This window comes from Gastrolobium bilobum, unplaced genomic scaffold, assembly GCF_033153095.1.
Source record: "Gastrolobium bilobum isolate Gb01-03AN ecotype WA unplaced genomic scaffold, APGP_CSIRO_Gbil_v1 utg4340, whole genome shotgun sequence".
NCBI classification, from domain to species: domain Eukaryota; kingdom Viridiplantae; phylum Streptophyta; class Magnoliopsida; order Fabales; family Fabaceae; genus Gastrolobium; species Gastrolobium bilobum.
The window spans coordinates 7,474-29,024 of record NW_026896972.1 but is presented as its reverse complement, the minus strand read 5'-3'; the positions used below and the strand labels follow the sequence as shown (position 1 = coordinate 29,024).

Genomic DNA, 21,551 nt, shown 5'->3' with positions numbered 1-21,551 from the left:
AATTATCTCCTATATACACAAAAAAATATATGGGATCCATATTGGTCCCATACACTTTTATATACGTGTAAAAGATAAAATCATCTCTGAAACACTAATCTTTTCTCAGAAAAAATGTTTTCGCAGTTACTGCAGTTAAATTATCTGCATTTATTCTCAAATTGACATTGTTTTAGTGTTGAAATATTAAAAAATTATAATTATAAACACTTTTATAACCCTGAAATAAATTAAAATTACAAAAACATCTTGATTTTCGTACCAAAATGATGTTGTTTTGGGCTCAATACAGATAATTTATCTGCATTAACTGCAGAAAAAACGAACCATCTTTTTTTTTAATGCATTGTTTTGAAATAAGTTTTGTTTATAACATTAAAGGTTAAATTAAATAGATAGCTGGGTTCTTTAAGCATGCTGATAGTGGTTCGATTCCTGGTCGTGCGTATGGAAAAAGCTTTGTTGGGAGAGGTTTACCCACTTAATGTGATCTCCCGCCTCGAAAGGATTAATCTTCGGCTGTCGGCTGGAGCCTGGAGGATACCTTGGGAAACCAAAAAAAAAAATAAGATTTTTATTTGAATTCAATCTTGTATTCATTTTTAATTTTTTTTTTTGGTAAATGTATTCATTATTAATTTAAATAAACATTAGACTAATTTATTTTACTGAATTAATTTTTATTTTTTATTAATTCATTATTAAATTACTTTGTTAAAATATTGAGAGATTTATTTTTATTTCATATTTTTAAAAAATGTAATTATAATTTATTTTATTCCTTCAGTTAACAAATCTGAAAAATTTATATTAAATTTCATATTTTTAAAAAATGTATTTATAATTTATTTTATTCCTTCAGTTAACAAATCTGAAAAATTTATATTAAATGAAATTATTGTATGTATTACATTACTTTGCTTTTAAATTTATGTATTGCTTTAAAAATAATTCATTATTTTAATTGAGTAAAATATTATATTTATTAATTTGAATAAATATTAAAATAAGCTTCTTCTTTTTCTTTTTTTTGGTAAACTAAAATAAGCTTCTTTATTTAATCATTCTTACATGATTTTTATTTATTAGTTTAAAAATCACAAAATTATGTTAATAAATATTGGGGTATTTAATAGTTTCTTTTTTAGAAAATTTTCATTAAAATAATTCCTTTTAGTTACTTATTTTTTTAACAAAAGAAAATACTGTAATGCTTATTTTAATGCATAATTTAACAAATATATTAAATTGGGACAAAAATACTGATTACAAATTTAAAATACCTCTTTAACCCAATTTCTAATTATGAAAATTAAATTTATTTATTTTTGTTGCAATTTTTATCTTAATATTAAAAGGGTTAATGTTTCTCCTAAGCACAAATGAAAGTGGGAGCGGGCTTATGAGGAGAAGAGAAAAAAAATTATTTATTTTCATATGTATGTAGGAAATAAATTATCTCTTATTTGTAGAAGAATCATTAAACCGAACATTTAATGTAGAAAATTCCTATTTAAACTTGTGCTACAATATGCATTCCATCGCCAAATTATAACTGAAACAACATAAAAAAGAAAAAGTTTACAACAAGACTCTCTCTCACTTTTCATCAAGAATTTTCTTTCTTGTGATTACAATTTTATTCATCGCAAAAGTTTGTCAGCAATTTTTTTTTCTTGTGGTGAGAAATGCATGTAGAGATTCAATAACTTGGTTTATAAATAGCGCTATATTACTCTCATGCTAGAAGAGTAATTGTCTCTTACTGTAGATATAATCATATGGTAGGATCTACCATTTATTATTAGGGATCTATTAATCTCATGTTGCATGAAATAATTAACTCATGCAACAGAAATAAGATTGTGGGGTTCACTACTTTTTCAAAAATAAAAATAAAAAATAAAATAGTGGAACCTACTATTTTATCTCTGTTGCATGAGATAATTATTTCCCTTATTATTTAAAAGAAAGCACGGGAATTCATGAGTATGTTAGGAAAAAAAAAAATTACTCTCTTACTACAAGAGAATAATATAACCCAAATATATTAGCAGCAAATAGGCCCAAGTAGTTTAGTTAGTTTAATAAGGCTCGAAAATAATTTGAATGATACATTGTAATTGAGAGTTACATGAACTTTCTAATACAAATATAAAAAGAGATGGTCATTCGAACAATAGAAAAAGGTTTAAATTTGATACGTTGTTTGTAAAAATATTTATATTATAGTCTCAAACCGGTAGTATATATTCCTTATAATGACTTTAGTCACATTATTTTCTTTAATTAGATTTTGAAATTTAATTAAACTTAATCCATTATTAATTTTAATTCTAACTATTTCATATAGTCAACATCCAAAATTAATATTAGAAAAATTAAAATAAATGACAAAAATATATGAAACATATTTATGATAAGAAAAAAATAACATAAAAGTGGGAAAATGCTTAATTGACCACAATATTTTCTAAGCTATATAACCAAAACAACAAGCTCGCAGAGACTATAAATTAAAAAGAAAAGAAAAATTACCCAAAAAAATAAAAATGAACACGTCAGTACATAATGATCCCATAGAAAAGTAAGTTTAAAGACATAAATAATAACGTATTTAGATTAGTTTATTTAAAAAATATATCACTTAAAATCAGTGTTTTAAAACCTAGCTCGGACCGGCCGGGTCGACTCGAGACTCAGTGACCTGGTGGGTTCCCCGGTCCGAGCGGGTAGTTGGACCGCTTCTGCAGTCAACCCGAATTGGACCGGTTGACCCAGCCGAAACCCAGTTGACTCGGGTTAGACCGGTTATTCCTTTTTTTTCTTTTTTTGTTGTTGATAAGAACTCTTGAATTAAATCATATTCATATTTTAAGATGAATACGACTACAAGTAAGGTGAAAATAATAAGGTATTTTAGATTAGTGCAGTTCGTTTATATAATTTAGTTGCATCTTATAATGATCTCATGAAGTTAAGTGGTGATAAACATTGATGGTCTCATCTCAACGGTGGACACTTTTTTTAGTGTATATTTCATGCATACTATTTGTTATCATAATAACGGTGACACTTTTTTCTTAGTGTATATTTCATGCATACTATTTGTTATCATGATTTAATTTATCCATATCATGTCAAGCACAAAATGTGCATTTAACTTATATTGTAATTTTAATCTAATATTAGGATATAGTCTAGAGCTAGAAGCTTAGAAGTATATAATATTTGCTATAATTGAAAATCAATTTATTTTTTGAAGCTCATTGATAGTTTTCTTATGTGAATTTTTATTAATATAAGTAATATTTTTATATTTTTAATATGTGAACAGTAAATTCGGTTCAACCTGGTTGAACCAGTGACCCAGTACCTCGACCGGTTCAGTGACCGGTCCAAGTTTTAAAACACTGCTTAAAATTTTTTGTAAGAATTTTTTTAAGAAAAATAGTTATTTTTTTCAAAATAACCTATCACAACATCCATTTAGAAAAATAATAAGTAATTAAGTTAACATTATTCTGGACCAGTCGAATAGTCTTGCCTGGTCATCTCAAATGGCTGTCTGGCAAGACCAAGAACACTTATCACCTGAGAGCACTTGGTCCCTGAGTACATGTGTCCTTCTCACATATCACACACACACGTATGATTGTTCCACATAAAGGGTCAAACAACCTCACATCGTCGTGAGACCCACAAGATTGAAAACAGTTATGGCATTACACCTCTTATGCTAAAAAGGGAATCTTCCCATCTTCTTCTCCACTTCGTATAGAGTAGAAACTCCACCAAATTCATCCATCACCAACCATAATCTAGCCCTATATACCTCATCTTGATCCTCAGCTCACTTGAGGCTAGCACGGTTATAATAGCCTTAGTTATATGACTTTTAAATTAGAGGTTATGATGAGGACCTTATGGTCATAAATGAAATGAGATTGAAATTCTAAGAATTTTGATACCTATATTGAGGGTATTTTACACAGGTGAATTTTCATCTGTTAATTTTGACTGCTGACGCAGTAACAGTCAGTAGAATAGCTTCAAGTGAGCAAATTATAATTAGAGAGCTAATCTAACGATATAAACATCGTGAATAAGGTTAGGATATGATTTGATGAAGATTGATACTCATATTGGGGTATTTTTGAAAAGTCACTTATGCCGGGTATTTTGTACTGCTGTAGCAGCAGCCGGTAGAATCCTGGAACGGGAAAAAGATGAGAAAATAGAAATAAAGACCAATATATGCCTAACAAGTCATAATTAGACCAAAAATGTTAAAGTTAAGAAGATTATGAAATCCGGGTACAGTTAAGAACACCGGTAAAGATTACAGTGCAATTAAACAACTGTTAGTGGATCTGTGATCGACTAATCAAATTTTTAAGTTATGAACATGATAATTAGATAAAATTAATGTTAAGTACTTAAAGTTAGAGTCTTGAGGGTTTCTGGGTAAAAATTTGACGACGGTTCAGATAAAAATTATACCGGGTCTCACTAAAGGACAAAGTGCCACTAAAGTGACATGGCACCACTAATTAGGGCACCCTTCCCCTTCCCCCTCATTTTGAATCAGCAGGCCCCTTCTTACTTCTCTCTCTAAAATTCAAACTTCAAACTTTGCTCTCACTTCTTAAGATTTCACCTCCAAAACCTTTCCAAATCACCAAATCTCCTTCACCAAACTTGTTCCCCTCACTCTCCTCTTCACAACCATACTATTTTCATGGTGTGAAGCAAAATTTCGTGATCAATATCCTCATGAACAGTCACGGTTTTAAAGGTTCAAGGAGCTATGGAGTTGTGTTCTTGAGTTCTCTTGAAGAACATCGCTTGTGTGTTTGATTCTCTTGAGTTTTTGTGTAAGTTTCCTAAACTTTTCTTGAAAAATCTCATCTTTCTCTCTTGTGTTCATGAGCTCTAACTTTTGAGCATATTTTTGAAGGTGTGTTCTTGTTTAAAGGAGCATCCTTGTTGGTAAAAAGTGGAGATTGGAGCTAAAGGTGTGAGCTTGAAGATGTAAGCTTTCGTTTGAGAAAAGATGACCCAAAAATTATTTCCTCCTCCCTTTTAATCCTCGATTTTGTCTTGTGTTTGGGAAAATATTGTTTAAAATTTAAAAAAAAAAAGAGTTTTAATGATTGTTCCTGAGGGTGTGTGAGTTTTGAACCAAGAAATGGTTGATTTGATGTGTAAAGGTACAACCTTTGGATTCTTGTATGGATTTCATGGAAAAAGATGAACTTGGACCCTAAAAGAGACACATGATGATTCTGACCTCTTCAGTATAAGGTGGATTAGTTGTTTTAAAAATAAGGTAATCATGGATTAATGGATTAATTAAGTGTTGGGACTAATTAACTAAAGAAAGGACAAAGAAACAAGTTTAAAACCTTAATTTACACCCTAACTTTGGAGGGTTATATCTCCCTCATCCCTTGGTCAAACGAGGCTCATGATACCTCATTTTAAATCTGGAGATGTTATCTATATTTTCATAAAATTTGAGAGGATTATGTGTTGTGGTTTGTCCAAAAAGTGAATTTGAGTCCAGACTGTCCAAACTCGCGTCGTGCAGGGACAATTTCAAAGGTCCAACTTCTAAAATTCATATCTCTCTCATTACTTACTCAAATTAATCTTATGATACCTAGAATTAAAGCCATAGGTGTCCAATACAAAATATTAAAATTTGAAAGAAATTAGACTTCTGGAACTCTCACAGGGACGAAAACCGTGAGGGATGTTTGGATCCCCTGCACTGCCTAAAAAATAGATTTGTGAGTTGAACTTCCGTGAATTGTTTCTCCCTCAAATATTACTAAAATTAGGCTCGTAATATGTCTAATTAAAGATAAAGGTGTCTAGTTGTCTGCATAAAAATTTGAAAGAAATTGGTTTAGTAGATTTTCTAGAATCGCAGAAATGGTAAAGGATATTTAGGGCTCTGTTCGGAGTTGGCAAACAGCTTTGCTTGTCCAACTTCAAATGGTGATAACTGGAGCTAGAAACCTCAAAATGAGGCATGTGATACCTTGTTAAAAAGGTAATTGAGTCTATATTAACATACTAAAAGATGAAAATTTTATAACAAATAAGTTACGCTCAGTAACTAGAAAACAGAAGCGTGTACAGTTGTGGGAAAATCGTAAAAGTGATATTTAGGCTAATTAGGCTTAAGGGAACCCTTAGTAACTTATAATAATCATATATATGGATTGGATAAGTGAAAATAATCTAAGTTACCTAAGTGAGCCTTGCATGTGATTCTAAGCTATGTAAGTAATTGAAGATTGAGGTGACTTGTAACAATGCACTAAAATATGTAATAAGTAATAATTGGTCTAGACTTATAATGGGCATATTATTGGCATATGAGTATGAAAAGTGAAATCATTAAATGATTAAGTCGTGGATATGACTTGATTAATTAATATGTAATTAATGATGTGAATGGTTCATACTCTATGTGTGCCTAGAGAACCGTGAACTTGAGAATTTTGTTGAAGCATACGTATTATATTGGAGTGTGGGCTTGTGCTAAGCTCCATAAGGTAAGCTCCTAATTCTAGTTGACTCATCTCTCTTGTGGCCCCACCATGATGGTGGGCATTATGGTTGTATTGTATGAAAGTATATGGTATGATGTATATGTGCATTCATTCATATTCATATAGATGTTATATGATCTTGATGTTATGATGATGCACTGATGATATATGTTATGAGCATCCTGACCAGTGATCATAATATATAGGCTGCCTATGACTTGACTCTGGGAGCTATTTCATACTGAGATTGTGTTGACTGTTTATGGCTTGACCCTGGAAGTCACACATGTGTAACCGTCTATGGCTTTGACCCTGGGGTTACACAAGGATGATATGATGATGTTATGTTTATGTTGTATTCTTGTATTATATGCTTTATATCTGACTTGTCATGCAAGAAGTGGGCTCATGGGATTAGAGGATCCTCTATGAACCTTGAGCTTACTGAGATGTTGTTATCTCACCCCTTTTGGGGACATCATTTCAGGTACCCAAAGCAGTGGTGATGCTTCTAGGGGCAAGGCCCCCGCATTGGAATAGTTGATGATGCAACTGATATTTTATATTATGTTTAAACTTATTACGGCATATAGATTTGTTAACATGCTTAATTATTGTATTGAGATTATGTTATGGATTTATTTAGGCTCATGATTGTATCCTTTGAGCCATGGATGATTTACTGATGTTATGCTTTAGGATTAATATAGACTTGATGTATGCATTCAGTTAATTTGGGTATGGAACCTTATTGTTTGTATTGACCCATTGAGGGGATTGCAGTCCGTGTGGGACTTGTAAGCTATCTGTTTAAATTATTGTATCAATCAGGTTAACTGTATATGTGGGACCAAATTCCCAGTTATCCGAAATACAGTCATTATGTTGTCCGTGAGACTCCGTCAGGAATGACATTTGATGTCATATCTTGATGGTCAAAGGCCACTAATACTGGCTCATGGGATTAATTAGTAGATGTATGTTTTAGGTTTACGCTTTCGCAGTATCTCACGTGAACGTTTTTAGAAATGTTTTCATAAAATGATTTGGAAAAAGTTTACTCGTATTTCTATAAGACGCTTTATTTCTTTTTCAAATAAAGTCTTTCGCCGTGTATGCTAAATATCATGTATGTTAACAACCGGAGTACTACAGGCTTCTTGGAGCCTTGGTCTATACTATTGTTTCTTTGGTCATTGTCAAATCGAGATACTTTACTTGTTTCAGGACATATTCATACAATTTTACTTTCTGTCAAGTTCAAACATCTTTATCATACACCAGATATTGCATAAGGTTATTGTTTGTATTAATTATAATTTAACACGTTAATGCAAGTGCACGTTGTCAACAAGTACTATAGGATTGTGAGTTCAGATATCGTTCCCACAGGGATGCTTATAAAGTTCAAATAAAAGCAAAGTAATAAAAAAGCAATGGTTTTTATGATTAAGATCCTAATATAAAAGACAATAAAACTAAAACGGACTAACTAAAGCAATTAAAACAAAGCACTAAACACATAGATTAAGAATTTAAATTTGAAAGATCGGTTATAAGCTATTTGCCCAATACTGCAGTGTTATAATAATGCTATAGTAATGCTATATCAATCCCTAATTAGTAACCAGAACAAGTGATTTGGTGTAGGCTTGCCAACTATACATGTATTACACAACACTTAATTCACATATCTCTATGTAGGAACTAACTACTGAATTTAGTAAAGAATAAGTTCTCATGACTATGTGGTGTGAACCATTTTTGTACCCACGACTTAATTAATCCACACTACCTATCGACAGTATGAATTTGAAGACCTCTCGACCTTAGCATTCTCAAACAACAAGCATGTACCTCGGCTACCATATAAGAAGCATTTTCATTAAGCAACTAATCAAAAATTGAAAGTCGAAAGTTTAGTCATCCATTACAACATTACAACATAGGTACTCTATCATCCAACCTAAGAAATATTTAGGTCATGATGGAATTAAAGAAAATAGAAACAAAGAAGAAAGAATCCATGGAAACAAAAGTAAAAACATGAAAACAACGATGCATCAACAATCTGGTCCAAGTTGTGCACATGAGCTATGCTCAAACTCTGCTATGTCAGTACTTTGTTCTACTGCACTCCACCTCTATGACTTTTTCTCTCTCTTTAGGGTTCTTCCTTTAAGGGCTTGAACCCCTCCAGTATCTCTCGATCATTGGGTATAATATGAATGTGAATATGAGCTCTCTTTTGAATTATGGTTCCTTGTCTTTATAGGCATGGCTAACTTGGGTTTCGAGTTTGATTTTGAGCATTGATTTTTCAGAAAAATATTTCTGCAGTTAATGCACATAAGTTATCTGCATTTACTTCCAAAACGACATCGTTTTGGGATTGAAAGATTAGAAAATTATAATTATAAAGACTATAATAATCCTAAAATAAATTAAAATTACAAAAAATACCATATTTTTGTCCCAAAACGACGTCGTATTGGGCTTACTGCAGATAACTTATCTGCAATAACTGCTGAAAAAGCGTTTCCCTTGATGCAGCTTTATCTCCTAGAATACATGTTGTTAATATGCAATTATTTGATCTCCTTGGCAATATTTTGTTATTCGGATAAAGGGTAATCTTCATTATTATTTTTTGGTAAAAAAAGTGTTTATCTTCTTAACCACTTTATCCTTTATTTATCTTGAAATATTTTCGTTCAACCCCTCTTTTGAATGCAAATTTCGTAGATTTGTTACAAATTAAAATGCAACATTTCATTAATCGACAATTGCATTAGTATTGTTGAAGCATCAACCTAAGAAAGTAAATTTTCATCCAATTATTTGTTCTAACATCATAATCACACCAAAATCTATCAATTTAACATATAATCATCCCAAAACACTTAGAAACACATATCATGCATATTATACTCAATTGATCATGATTTGATATAATTTTATATCAAATTAGGCAACAATTTAGCAATTATAAGCTCAAAATTAACTCTTACTTGGAGAATTAACAACTACGTAATGTATATAAGCACATATTTTCAATTTATAAGTATTATTTAATGCAAGTTTGAGATGAAAATAACAAATGCATTGATCCTCATTATAAAATAGCATGCCACAAAAAATTGTATAAGAAGACTATAATGGAAATAACATGAAATATCGAGCACATAATATAATAATAAGAAAGGTCTTTTGCTATAAATAATGTTAGAATAATAAGTGTCAAAGGAAAATAGTTGTATCCCTAAATCCTTTAAAAATTTATTATTTCTTTCATTTTTAAAATCCTAATTAGGCTTGTGAACCGATGACATAATTCCAAGACCTTATACCTAAGGATTACTTTTTGTTCTTCGACATTGTTTATGGAGAGAAATATTTTTTTTTTCGAGCTTAGAAGAAATTTCTATATGAAAAAAAGTGTTTGATAACACAATTTATTTCTATTCCCAATGAGAGAGAAAGTATTTTTAATAAATAGTATATTTAATTAAAAACATGTTTAATCTTGATAATACATTCTAGGACGCGTGTATTTAATAAATAGTGTGTTAAGAAACATACAAGCAAAAAAAAATTGTTTCTTATTTATGTGCATTTATGTTTTTGGACTACCGATTCATTTATGGGATTAATGTATTTTATATTGTAGGAGATAATTGTATCTCCTACACGTATGGGTCCATGTGGGGCCATGTAAAGATAAGAGAGAGAGAAAGAAAATATGGGCTCCCTTCATTTATTGGAGCAAAAAATTAAATCGATTTTTCTAAACTCTATTTTTAAGCATTTTTGTTCCTCATACTAATTATATCACCAAATATATCACCCTTATTCAAAAGAAATCGTTGCATAACCCGATAAGATGTGAATAATTTTTATTTTTAAAAAATTAAAGAGAAAATGAAAAAAAATATTCACATCACATGTGTACATAATTAGTGAGTGGTACACCATAATATAGCATTTAAGCCTAAACAAATTGCCAAAATAAGTGGCTTCAAAATACACTTAATATCATTAAATTATTGTATATCAAGTCTAGGCATAATATCACAACACTAATATACTAAAAACTAGTTGTGAATTTCTAAAATACCATGGCAGACGAGCACGATCCACAGTCTCTCATATATTCTTAAGGTTGTCTACTTAGATTTTTTAGAAATCACAAAACTTGTAGTTGAGAAATTGTTGATACAAGATATGTTTTGATGATGTCAAAGAGAACACAACAAAAATAGAAGAATCTTGATCAAGAGCAAAAAGTCACCAACCATGTGTGAAAAATAAAAATATATGATAAGGCCAAACAAGAAGAATAATAAAATCATATTAAAGTGACAAAAACATGAATGAGCTTTGAAGAAAGCTAGCATTGAACCAAGTGCAATGGGTTAAGAATAACAAAGAAGAACGTGAAGTGCAAAACCAAGATCAAAGACAAAAGTCAAGAGAAGCATCAAGGTCCAAGCATAAAGATAAAAAGTTAAGTCCAAGACCTTATTAGATATACTTTTAGGACTTGGACTTATATGTAGAGGTATATGGTAGCTTGCTTTGCATGAATTCAAGCATTTCTATCATTGCATAATTAAAAAAGTGCATGAAAACCTTACTTTGATATGTAAAAAAAGAATCATAATATTTAACCTCATTGTTAAATATTATTGATCATTTGATTATTTGAGCTCAACTTTTGTAAAATTCGTATACCCATTAACTCTTCAACTTATATATACACTTAGATAGTGTGACCTCTGTAAAACAATAATGACTTACACCACAAGATGGGGTGAATTGTGGTTACTTCTTTTGTACGAAACTCAATTGTCTAAGCCCTTTTAACAGGAAAACTCAAGAAAATAATCAAGAATAGAAACTAAATCATTTTTAACCCCAAAACGAAATCAAATCAGAGTTACAAACGTCGCAATCAATGAATCAAAAGCAAAAATTAAAAGAGATAAGGGTTTAGAAGATCAAACACAAAGATTTATCTTGGTTCACCCTCAAACCACTAGAGGTCTATGCCCAAAATGACACCTATCGTCCACTATGCTCAAAACTTCCAACTGATGCCTGAGAAATCAATGTACAATGGAATTTTACAAGAATCTTGATCAACCTTGACCACTTTCTCAACCTATACACCCATAGATCACTTCACTCCACAAATTCGAGTTCCGGCAACAAAACAACTTCAAACAGATGTAGAACACTCAATTACGAAAGAAATCGAAGAAATAAAAGAAGAACAGAAGATTATTGAGCTTTCTCTCAAGATATGCAAAATAAGCCTAAAATGATGTAATTCTTGAATTCTATATGAACCTGTGTTTTTTCTCTCTTAAAATTTTTGTAGAAATCTTAGTCTTATGTTTATATAAGAGTCCAATGAAGATTATAGTCGTTTATGATTGTTGGACTATTAAATTCGAGTTTTAATTTTTTAATATACTTATATCTAAATATATGTCAAGGTTGTATCTGGATATGTATATCCCGATATATGATTTCACATATCCGGATAAATCATAACAACATCCCTATTTTTGTTGTTTTCGATCCAAATCAACTTCAAATGATTTCCAATGACTTCTAACATATGTATGAATGTTTCTAACAATATTTTAACAACTTTCCATGTGCGTGAGAAATTGTATGCATGATTGAAGAATGTAGGTTCCTAAATGCATGTCTATGAACTATGAGTGCATTTCTTGAAGATAGAGCTCAATATTCTTCATCCTCTAAGTTCCTATACTTAAAACTATATTTCTAACTATGTAAGCCTGTGTGAGCCTCTGTCTTGTATTGAATTCAATGGTATTCATGCTTTAAGCCTTTTAGAGCCTTGTTTCACTTGAAAACTTTGACTTTAGGTTGACTTTTGCACTGAGTTATTCCTTGCGTTTTGCATGTTATTTTGGTCTTCTATCACCATTTGGGACTTGTTGCACTATTTTCCAAGTTGTGCTTACATGTTGAGCTTGTATATGCTTTTTTATTATCAAAACTCAAGTAGTTTCACCTTTGTAGCCTTTAGGGCTCAATAATCTACTCCTTTTTTTATGATGACAAACACTTCATTGAAAACTGAGGTTAGTAGTAGCAAAAGAATTCAGATTACCTATGCATGTGAATATGTGATACTCTCCCCCTTACTATATGTTCCCCCTCAAAGTATGCTCTGCTCTTCACTAAGTCATTTTTCATACACATATGCAAGTGATAAGGTATTCAAGCTAAAACAATACAATGGGGACATATATCAATCTCAACATATTTTTTTTCCCTTTTTAACAACATCAAAACGTGTTTAAACATGAATATAGCATAAAAACTCAAAAAGTCAACTATTAGTCAAACTAGTTCCATAATTGCCAATAATTTCTATCAAAGACACGAAGAACAAGTCTAGTCAACTCAATATGGTCAAATTTCCAAAATTTATAGAAATTGCAGAATTGCCATTATGCTATAAATTGAGCAAAACATAGTCGATATCAACCCATGCTCCCTAGTTATCATCAAAACACTATCACATGGTATCAAAGCATTACCAAAAGTAATCAAATCAATCACTTTGAAGGAGAAATCATCAAATCAACATTATTATCACAAAGCATCAAGTAAGTGATTACAATCTATCATTTTCATGTAAGATCACATTATTTGCATATCATATCAAATTAAGCTTTTGCAATCCATTTAGTTAGGGTTATACAATCCTTAGTCAAATTTCAATTTTTCAAATATATCTTTAGGCAACGACTTTGTGAATATATCCGTTAATTGAGCATATGATTCAATAAACTTCATATTGACATCTCCTTTTTAAACATGATCTTTAATAAAATGATGTCTCATATCTATGTGCTTAGTCCTATAATGCATAATAGGATTCTTTGTTAGATTAACTGCACTAATGTTATCACATTTAATTGGTATATTGTTGAGGGTTAAAGCATAGTCTTGAAATTGTTACTTTATCCATAAGGCTTGTGCCAACGGCTACATATTCCTCTTCCGCAATTGATAAAACAACTGACTTGCTTTTTACTATTCCAAGAAACTACCAAACAAGTGGCAAATACAACTAGTACTCTTTCTATTCAATTTGTAACTGATAAACCAGAATCGGAATAACCAATCAATGTGGATAAAAATCCATTAGGTTACCATAATCCGTAAGCATAGAATACTAATTTGATCGCTCATTGCTAATTTATGTAAGTTCAACAGTGCACTTACAAACAAAAGTGCGTCATTAAGAACATTTTTAGTGCTTTGGTAGACGTCCATGGACGATTCTAATATTTTCTTAGAGTATTACATATTATTTCAGATATTTAATTATTTAAAATTCAATGCATTGTGCTAATTACTAGTTTAATTTTTCCTGAAAAAAAAGAATAAAAATTTATCATAAAAGCAATAGATACAGTTGCTGAATTGTGAGACTCAAGCTAACAATTTGTAAAAAAATATATAAATTATAACATGTTCCATTACAAGGCATTAAAAATATATCTAATAAAATTGATCATTCCGATAGCATAAAGCAAAAGGTAAACTAATTACATCAAAAATCAATGTTAATACACAAAATAATTAAGACAAGTTCGAGTTCCATTCAACTTCGAAAGTCTAAAATGACAAGCTCCGGACCTTACACAGCAATACCCTGGATAATTTAAGTTCAAATAACTCCATAGAGGCAATTCATGCCTAAGAATTTTTTTAAGAATTTAAATTGAGGAAACTGCGAAAAAAGTGAGTATAAAAGTCATTCCAAATATGACGTGAGGAGTAATAGCAAAGGACATCATCATGCAATCGTTCTGTAAAGCAGTTGTGTGGGCCAAGCTCCATCAGCAGAAGGCAATCTTTCCCCTTCATTCACAGTAAATTAGTAGCTATCAAACTCATTCAACACCCATGATCTCACATAAAATGCTCCTAAACCTGGTGAGAAGATGGCCCCAAAGATTTTAAAAAGCAGCTGAGGGGAATTCAGGGGAAGAAAACCGAAAATAAAAAAATAAAAAAATCCCCAGATTAAAGCAAACAATCATCCCACCAATCAGAATAGGAGCATTACAACCCCATATAACACAACTAAATCAAAAAGAGTCATGCTACTAGCTCCATAACAGAGAAAATATAAATGTGCCTTTTCTGCGGGGGATTTTTACCGTTTGGTCTTTTTTCTGTTTTATAAAAGGTATTTTCTCCCTTTCTCAATCGTGATTTCCTAGATACCTCACGAGGAACTTGTCCGATTGTGAGATATGTAAACTGTTACATCCCTGCTTCCTGCTTCCCTCTGAAGAATATTCTCCAAAAAAATGTTTTTAAAGAACATCTGCAGCTCTAATTTCTTGCAGAAATAGAGTTATCTGAAACTTGAATACCAACTTGAGCAGTACCCTCTTTAGTAGAAAACAGAAGTTGACTATTCTGTGAAACATCTAGTCCTCCAGCACCATCTTTGTTAGTTGTCTCCAGAGCAATACTTTGGACTTGTTCTGCCAGTTGTACAACGGTTTGAGAACTTCTAACATTATGGGGCTGATAAGGAGGCAGGATCCATATATTCCAATCATTTCGTCTCCTTATTTTGTCACCCTATAATTGAAGAGGAACAAATTTAAAACAGAAGAGGTTTAACAATATGGCTGATACAATATCTTTAATTTCAAAGAATTAAAAACTTGGAAATCCATGGCAAGATCAAGAAAAATACCTGCACTTCAACAACAGATGAAGTTCGAACAGCATCTAATACAATCTGGATATTGTCAGTCAAATGCATGACCTGATAGAGAAAGCAAAAACATTTGTCACCTGGTAAGGAATGATGATACAACCCACATACCCAGCATAAAATTCGTGAAAAAAAGGAAAAAGGTTGGAATGGTAGTTGAAAATTTAAAGAACAACAGAATCACGAAATATGAAGAACTCTACCAGAGTACCAACATATAATAGTCCTCTTCAAAAGATACAGTCCAAAGCTCAAGCCCTAAAGGGGCACCCGCCTAAAACAATCATACCTGTTTACTCATCCATTTCCATTTCACCGATTTCAGTCATAATCAAATTCTAGAAAATTCAGCGAGATCAACTTCCATACACATGGTGAGTTATCTCATACAATTGAAGAAACATTTTAATCTTAATCTGATAATTTAATCTTCTAGAACAGACGTAGATCAGCGTTTACACAACATACAATCATCCAAAAACATGAATCTAACACACTTCAATTTAAGATGATTCAAGTCAAGTCTAAAAGTGATTAAGCATATAACACTGTTTATTGTGGGGATCACATTATTATTATTATTATCATCATCATCATCTAATACTGTTAAAAGAGAACTTTGAAATCCAAGAGAAAAAACGAAATAAGTGAAAATCAAAATGATCCAACTTAGTTTCATATCAAAAGCTTTTTATTCTTGCAATGGCGGTGCATATATTTATGTAAAAATTAGATTTTCTTATTAGAAACCTGCATTCACTCACATTTTCCAATTTCAATGAAGAGTGTTACAGAGAAAAGTCCCTATCACAGAAGGCCAACACAAGCAAACAATTTCCTGTGAGTAAGATGCCCAACAACAACCAAAGCCTTTTAACCCACTAGAAATATATTATCACGTTAAACTAAATGAAAAAAAAAAAGAAACAAAAAGGACTCATAAATTCATTCATAAAAGTTGTTTCATAATTGGTATGTAAACATTTAAATCAATTGTAGAAATAGAAAAATAATTTAGGGTAGAATTCCAGCTTTTACATCTTCATCCCTTCCTTAAAATGGAGTATTTACCATGCACCATGTCCATAATATCAAATCTTTGGTTTCAATACTATATACTGATCTTAAAGAGTAAAGTTATTATCCCCTCCTAAGAAACATTTTCCACAGATATAACGCGAGGAGATCTGTGCAACCATAGGGAGACAACAAAATTTCTACCACCATTTGTCATCCCTTGACCGTCACTGAAAAAGAAGTAAAATTAGAAGGTAAACCAGATCAAAATAAGATTACTGCATGTGTAATCAACCATGACTCAATGCACTTGCTTAGAAAGCACTCAAACAATACAACAAGTAGCTTCCAGTAAAGGATTGAAAATAATAGTCAGATAAGATTTAATCCTCCAACAAGAGATTAAATATTTATTTAAAAAAATGAAGTATATTATTAGTTATCTACAAAAGCAAACGAGGAACCCACTTCAAAGATCACAAAATAAGCAATCAAATACCCCAAAAAACTTACTTTCTTGAAGCCTGCTATTAATGTTATAGGAACCCAGCCCTGGTCATCCATGTTCCGCCGCAAGTAAGTATCTTTAACTAAATTTTCACCACTGCAAAAGACAAGTTATGGTAAATATACAGTCAACTTTCTAAAACAGTTAAAAATAAGAATACAACAAAATAGAAGTAGTGACAGACCAAAGTATTAGCACTACCTGAAATAGTAGTCAATCTGCTTGACAATCTTAGTATACAACTGAGGATCCGGAGGTTGAAAAAACATTGCATTAGGTGGTATCGGAGACACAAAAGGAACACCTCTTAATGAATCCGGCGGTGGAGGTGGAACATATATCATTTGAGGTGGTAGTTCTGAAAATGCATATAAACATCAGAGCATGTACAAGAACTATATAAATACCATCTTGACATTAACATTGCGTACCAGGAAACCCAATGGAACCACCAAAGGGACGCATTGGTGGTGGAGGGGGAAATAATTGAGCAGGATTAGGTGGCGGTGGAGGCCTTATAAATCTTGGAACAAATCTTGGTGACATATAGTTGTCTCTACCATTAAAATTTCGGTGAGAATTCCAGTCCTGATTTCCATCACGCCTGCTCCCATAGTTATGATGGTGGGCGCCATCTCCGCGGTGATGTGGACCGCCATTCCGGTTCCTAAACGAATTCCGCTGCTGTGGGTGATCACTAGACACAAATCCAGTTCTTGGCTGATGGTCCCTAGGTGAAGAGTTGTGGTTGTGGGACCCAGTTGCAGCCATTGAACCTTGAGGCGTAGATAGTTGTGGTGGGTGGCCTCCATTAGAAGATGGGATTGAATTACTACGCTTATAAGATCTCTGCTGAGTCGGCACCATATTGTTCGTGCTTGCATTATCCCTAACTTGCCTCTGTGGAGAGGGAAGCGCGCTTCCGGTACTCTAAAATCGGCACTCAAAACGAAATCAGTGTCTATATGCACATATAAACCAAAAACAAATAACAAATATACCACAAAAGCAAAAGGACAAAACGCACTTGGCAATTTACAGCAACAACCTTGATCTAAATTCTAATACAGAACAAACAATAGCAACAGCAACTACACTCCCCTATTTTTCAGTTTCGTATTGACAATACAGGAAAAGTTAACAAGCTCTAACAGGTTGTAAAAGTACCAAAAAAAATTCACAAATTGTAATAACCGAAATATCTAGCAATGTAGACTTTTTTATTTTGTTTCCTTTTTAATTTTCTGAACTGAAACAAAACAAAATTACGAACGGAACAAAACCTGCAATTGCGGCACGGACGATGCATTCATCAAACCCTTTGCCGATTCCGACGGCGAAGGCGAATGTGATTTCGACGGAGCCCTGGCGGACTCCGACAAGGCAGGCCAAGAATCAGCGCCCATGACCGCAGAAGAAGCGCCATTGGAGGGTTTATTCCAAGCAGGCCTCTTACCGGTATTGCCATTGTGCCCAACGCCGTTATCAGGCTCTTCCGCCGGCGCCGAATTCACGGCATGAGACTCGACGACAGCCGGAGGCGGCGGCGACGTAGGAGGTGCGGCGGCGGCCACAATCTGGCTCCACGGCGAAGAAACGCCGGTCTTAGGGGAATGATTGGGAGAAACACCGCTATTAGCCATTGGAATCGGAATCGGAATCGGAATCGGAATCGGAATCGAATGCGTGTGAGAGAGAGAGAGAGAAAATCACCGTGATAAAATCCAAAATATAAAAAAAGAAAAGGAAAAGAAAAAATTGGATTCGGAGAGAGAAAGACTGGTTAGGTTAGGGTTTGATCTCCGATCGCAATTCGCTGCAACTGGTAGAGCTCGTTGGTGTGTTAAGAGAGAGTATGCATTTATAGGAACGCAAAACGGTGAGGTTAAGTTGTTTTTGTTTGTTGTTTCTTTCTCTCTCTCTAAGTCCCTTTCTCTCTCTAACTCTTTCTGCTTTTTAACTCTCACTGGGACTCTCTCTCAGGATGAGAATACACTTCCTTCATAAACCAGGTTTTCTGTGACGCTTGATTTTACGCAAATACCCCTACGTCTTAATAATTTTTCTGTTATATCTAACGTGGAAATATTTGGAATTTGAGATTTTTTTCACAAGCGATCTCAAAATCTTGCAGTTAGAGAGATATAGACTGATATGCATCAAATTTTCAAATGTCTAATATGAAAATATTTGGAATAGATCAGTTTTTTTTTTTTTTCTCATTATCTTGTAATCCTAAAATTTTGTATTTGTTACTTTTTTTTTAAAGATTGTTTTAGGTACAGTCTATCAAGAGAGGGATACACATAAAATATTCAAAATAAGTTGCACTTTTCGCGTGATCTTATCATTTGAAATTTTGTATTTTCCTTATTCTTGATAAGTTTTCACAAAATTTGATAAGTTTTTACCTGATCTGTGAAAAATTCAAGTGACAATATTTATTTAAAAAAAAAAAATTATAGTTATTATCTTTTTTTTTTACTATCTTTTACTACCAAATCTAAACCATTGATTTTTGTCAATCTAACGGTTATAATTTATTAAAAATTAATAATTAATTAATAAGTATGACCCAATAAATTATAACTATTAGATTGACAGAAATCAACGGTTAAGATTTAATTAGTAAGAAAAAGAACTAGTAACTAAACCTCCCCCTTAAAATATTATACTCATGTTCTAAGAATATAACAAATTAGTAGAATAATATATTTATTTTTTTGTATACAAAAGGAATTAAAAAATAAACTAAAGGTCTCTCACCACTCTGGGCCAGGCTACTCCTCTATAATCACTCCCCACTATTTCAACACATCCTTCAGGAGGATGATCAAAGAAAACAGTCTCTCATCTTAAAGAAATGGCAAAATTTGCAAGCCAATCAGCTACCCAATTTCCCTCTCTATAGATATGAGCATATTCCACCTGCCAATCACAGTCCCTAAGCTGGATGATTTTATTAATTAACCCAGCTAGAGGATGGTTGACAGATACTCCCTCTCTTATCAAATCTAGTGCTACTTGTGAGTCTCCTTCAATGATTACTCTTCTTATGACCAAGATTTCATGCCATTTGAAGTCCCAAAAAAATTCCCCAAATTTCAGCTTTAACTGAACTGCAAACTCCCAGATTCCTAACAAATCCCTCAGCCAATGACCAGCCTAATCTCTCTTACGACTCCACCACATCCACTCTGCATGTTACCTCTCTTGGATGATCCATTAGAATTGATTTTTATCCATCCAATGGGAAGTGGTAACCATTGCACCAGAGTCTTCTTTCGAATTCTGTCATGCAGCCCAGCTTTGCTATACATGGCTTTAGCTTCCAAAAAACTTGCTAGATAAGTACAAGCCAATCTGGATGTATTCCCCTCACTTGGAATTTCTCCTTCAAAGATAAATTTGTTTCTTTCTTTCCAGATAAACCAGCATACTAAACCAAATAAAATGCTACTCTGATTCCTCCCAACATGCATTTCTTTGGATCCAGATTTACATATTGCCAGGTTTGTAGAGGGAGTGAATTAAACTCAGACCATTTATCTGGACTGATTATTGATCTCCAAATCTTTCTCGACCAGCTACAATCCCTCATAGCATGAAGCCAATTTTCAGGAGCAATAAGACATCTAGGACAAACACTAGAATTCGCCATGTGTCTCTGAACTCTCCTCAGATTTGTTAGAAGATTTTCTCCAAGAAGGAGCCATAGAAACATTTTCACTCTAGGAGGACCATCCCAATCCCAAATTGAATTCCACTGATATTGTTGGTTGTTGGGCTCTTCATTACAAAGCAGGTTAAATGCAGATTTCGTGGAGAAACTTCCAACATGGGATAAGTCCCAGATTACCCTGTCATCTCCTTCAACTGGGCTAGGGGGACATAAACCAGCAATAAGGTTCCGAGTTTCTTGAGTTAACAAATAATTAAACTCCTGCCACTTCCATTCTCCATTAATACAAACCATATATGCTATATCCACATCTTGGATCTCTGTGGGAATATCATGTATAGTATGGTTTATTAGTGGGCCAATTGACAACCATTTATCATTCCAGAAAGAGGTTCCATTACCATTACCCACCATTATTCTTGAACCTTCATAAACCTTCTGCCACACTCGAGATATCCCCAACCATAGGTTTGAGCAACCTGGATAAGCCCATTTCCAACTTTGTATTTATTTTGCAACACTTGCATCCACAGTTCTTACCTATGGGTCAGTAATCCATGCCCAATCTTCATCAGGCAAGCTCTATTTGTCATTCTCAGGTTCCTGATCCCTAACCCACCATTCTTTTTTGCTCTACACACCACACTCCAAGGAGAAGCATGGATTTTTCTCTTATCCAAATTTGATCCCCAAACAAAACCTCTCATTTTCTGCTCTACAGCCTCACAGGTACCCACCGGAATTAAAGATGTCTGCGTTGAATAAGTTGGAAGAGTAGCCTGCCAGCCATTCACAAAGATTTTTCCTTCCAAGCATTCAGCCTCCTATTAGTCTTCTCCAAAATATATCTAAATGTATTCTTGTTCACCTCTTATGTAAAATGGGGATCCCAAGGTATTTACCTAAATCAGTAGTGATGGCAAAACTCAGAGCTTGACTTAGTTCACTACGTCTAGTGTGATTTACATTCTTGGAGAAAAAACATCT

At 32.9% G+C, this 21,551-nt stretch overlaps 1 protein-coding gene across 2 annotated transcripts; it reads right to left on the bottom strand.

The window, feature by feature from the left end:
* Positions 1-14,109: 14,109 nt before the first annotated feature.
* LOC133303127 (la-related protein 1C-like) lies at positions 14,110-18,841 on the bottom strand. Of its 2 annotated transcripts, XR_009750424.1 has the most exons (7): positions 18,166-18,841; positions 17,314-17,812; positions 17,084-17,240; positions 16,888-16,978; positions 15,337-15,408; positions 14,786-15,218; positions 14,110-14,555 (listed from the first exon to the last, which is right to left on the bottom strand). XR_009750424.1 is itself a non-coding variant. In XM_061503000.1 (6 exons), exons 1-6 carry the CDS (start codon positions 18,523-18,525, stop codon positions 14,964-14,966), a joined length of 1,434 nt encoding a protein of 477 aa, XP_061358984.1. In that variant the 5' UTR covers positions 18,526-18,841; the 3' UTR covers positions 14,110-14,963. The 2 variants fall into 2 exon arrangements, 1 of the variants encoding a protein (XP_061358984.1); XM_061503000.1 differs by having other exon boundaries at positions 14,110-15,218.
* Between the last annotated feature and the right edge of the window lie 2,710 nt (positions 18,842-21,551).

Excerpts from the sequence above, each read along its gene's own strand:
- LOC133303127 (XM_061503000.1), bottom strand. The coding sequence starts at position 18,525 with ATGGCTAATAGCGGTGTTTCTCCCAATCATTCCCCTAAGACCGGCGTT. Across the intron at positions 17,813-18,165 it reads CGTCCGTGCCGCAATTGCAG|AGTACCGGAAGCGCGCTTCC; the intron begins GTTTTGTTCCGT and ends TGCCGATTTTAG. Across the intron at positions 15,219-15,336 it reads CATCTGTTGTTGAAGTGCAG|GGTGACAAAATAAGGAGACG; the intron begins GTATTTTTCTTG and ends CTTCAATTATAG.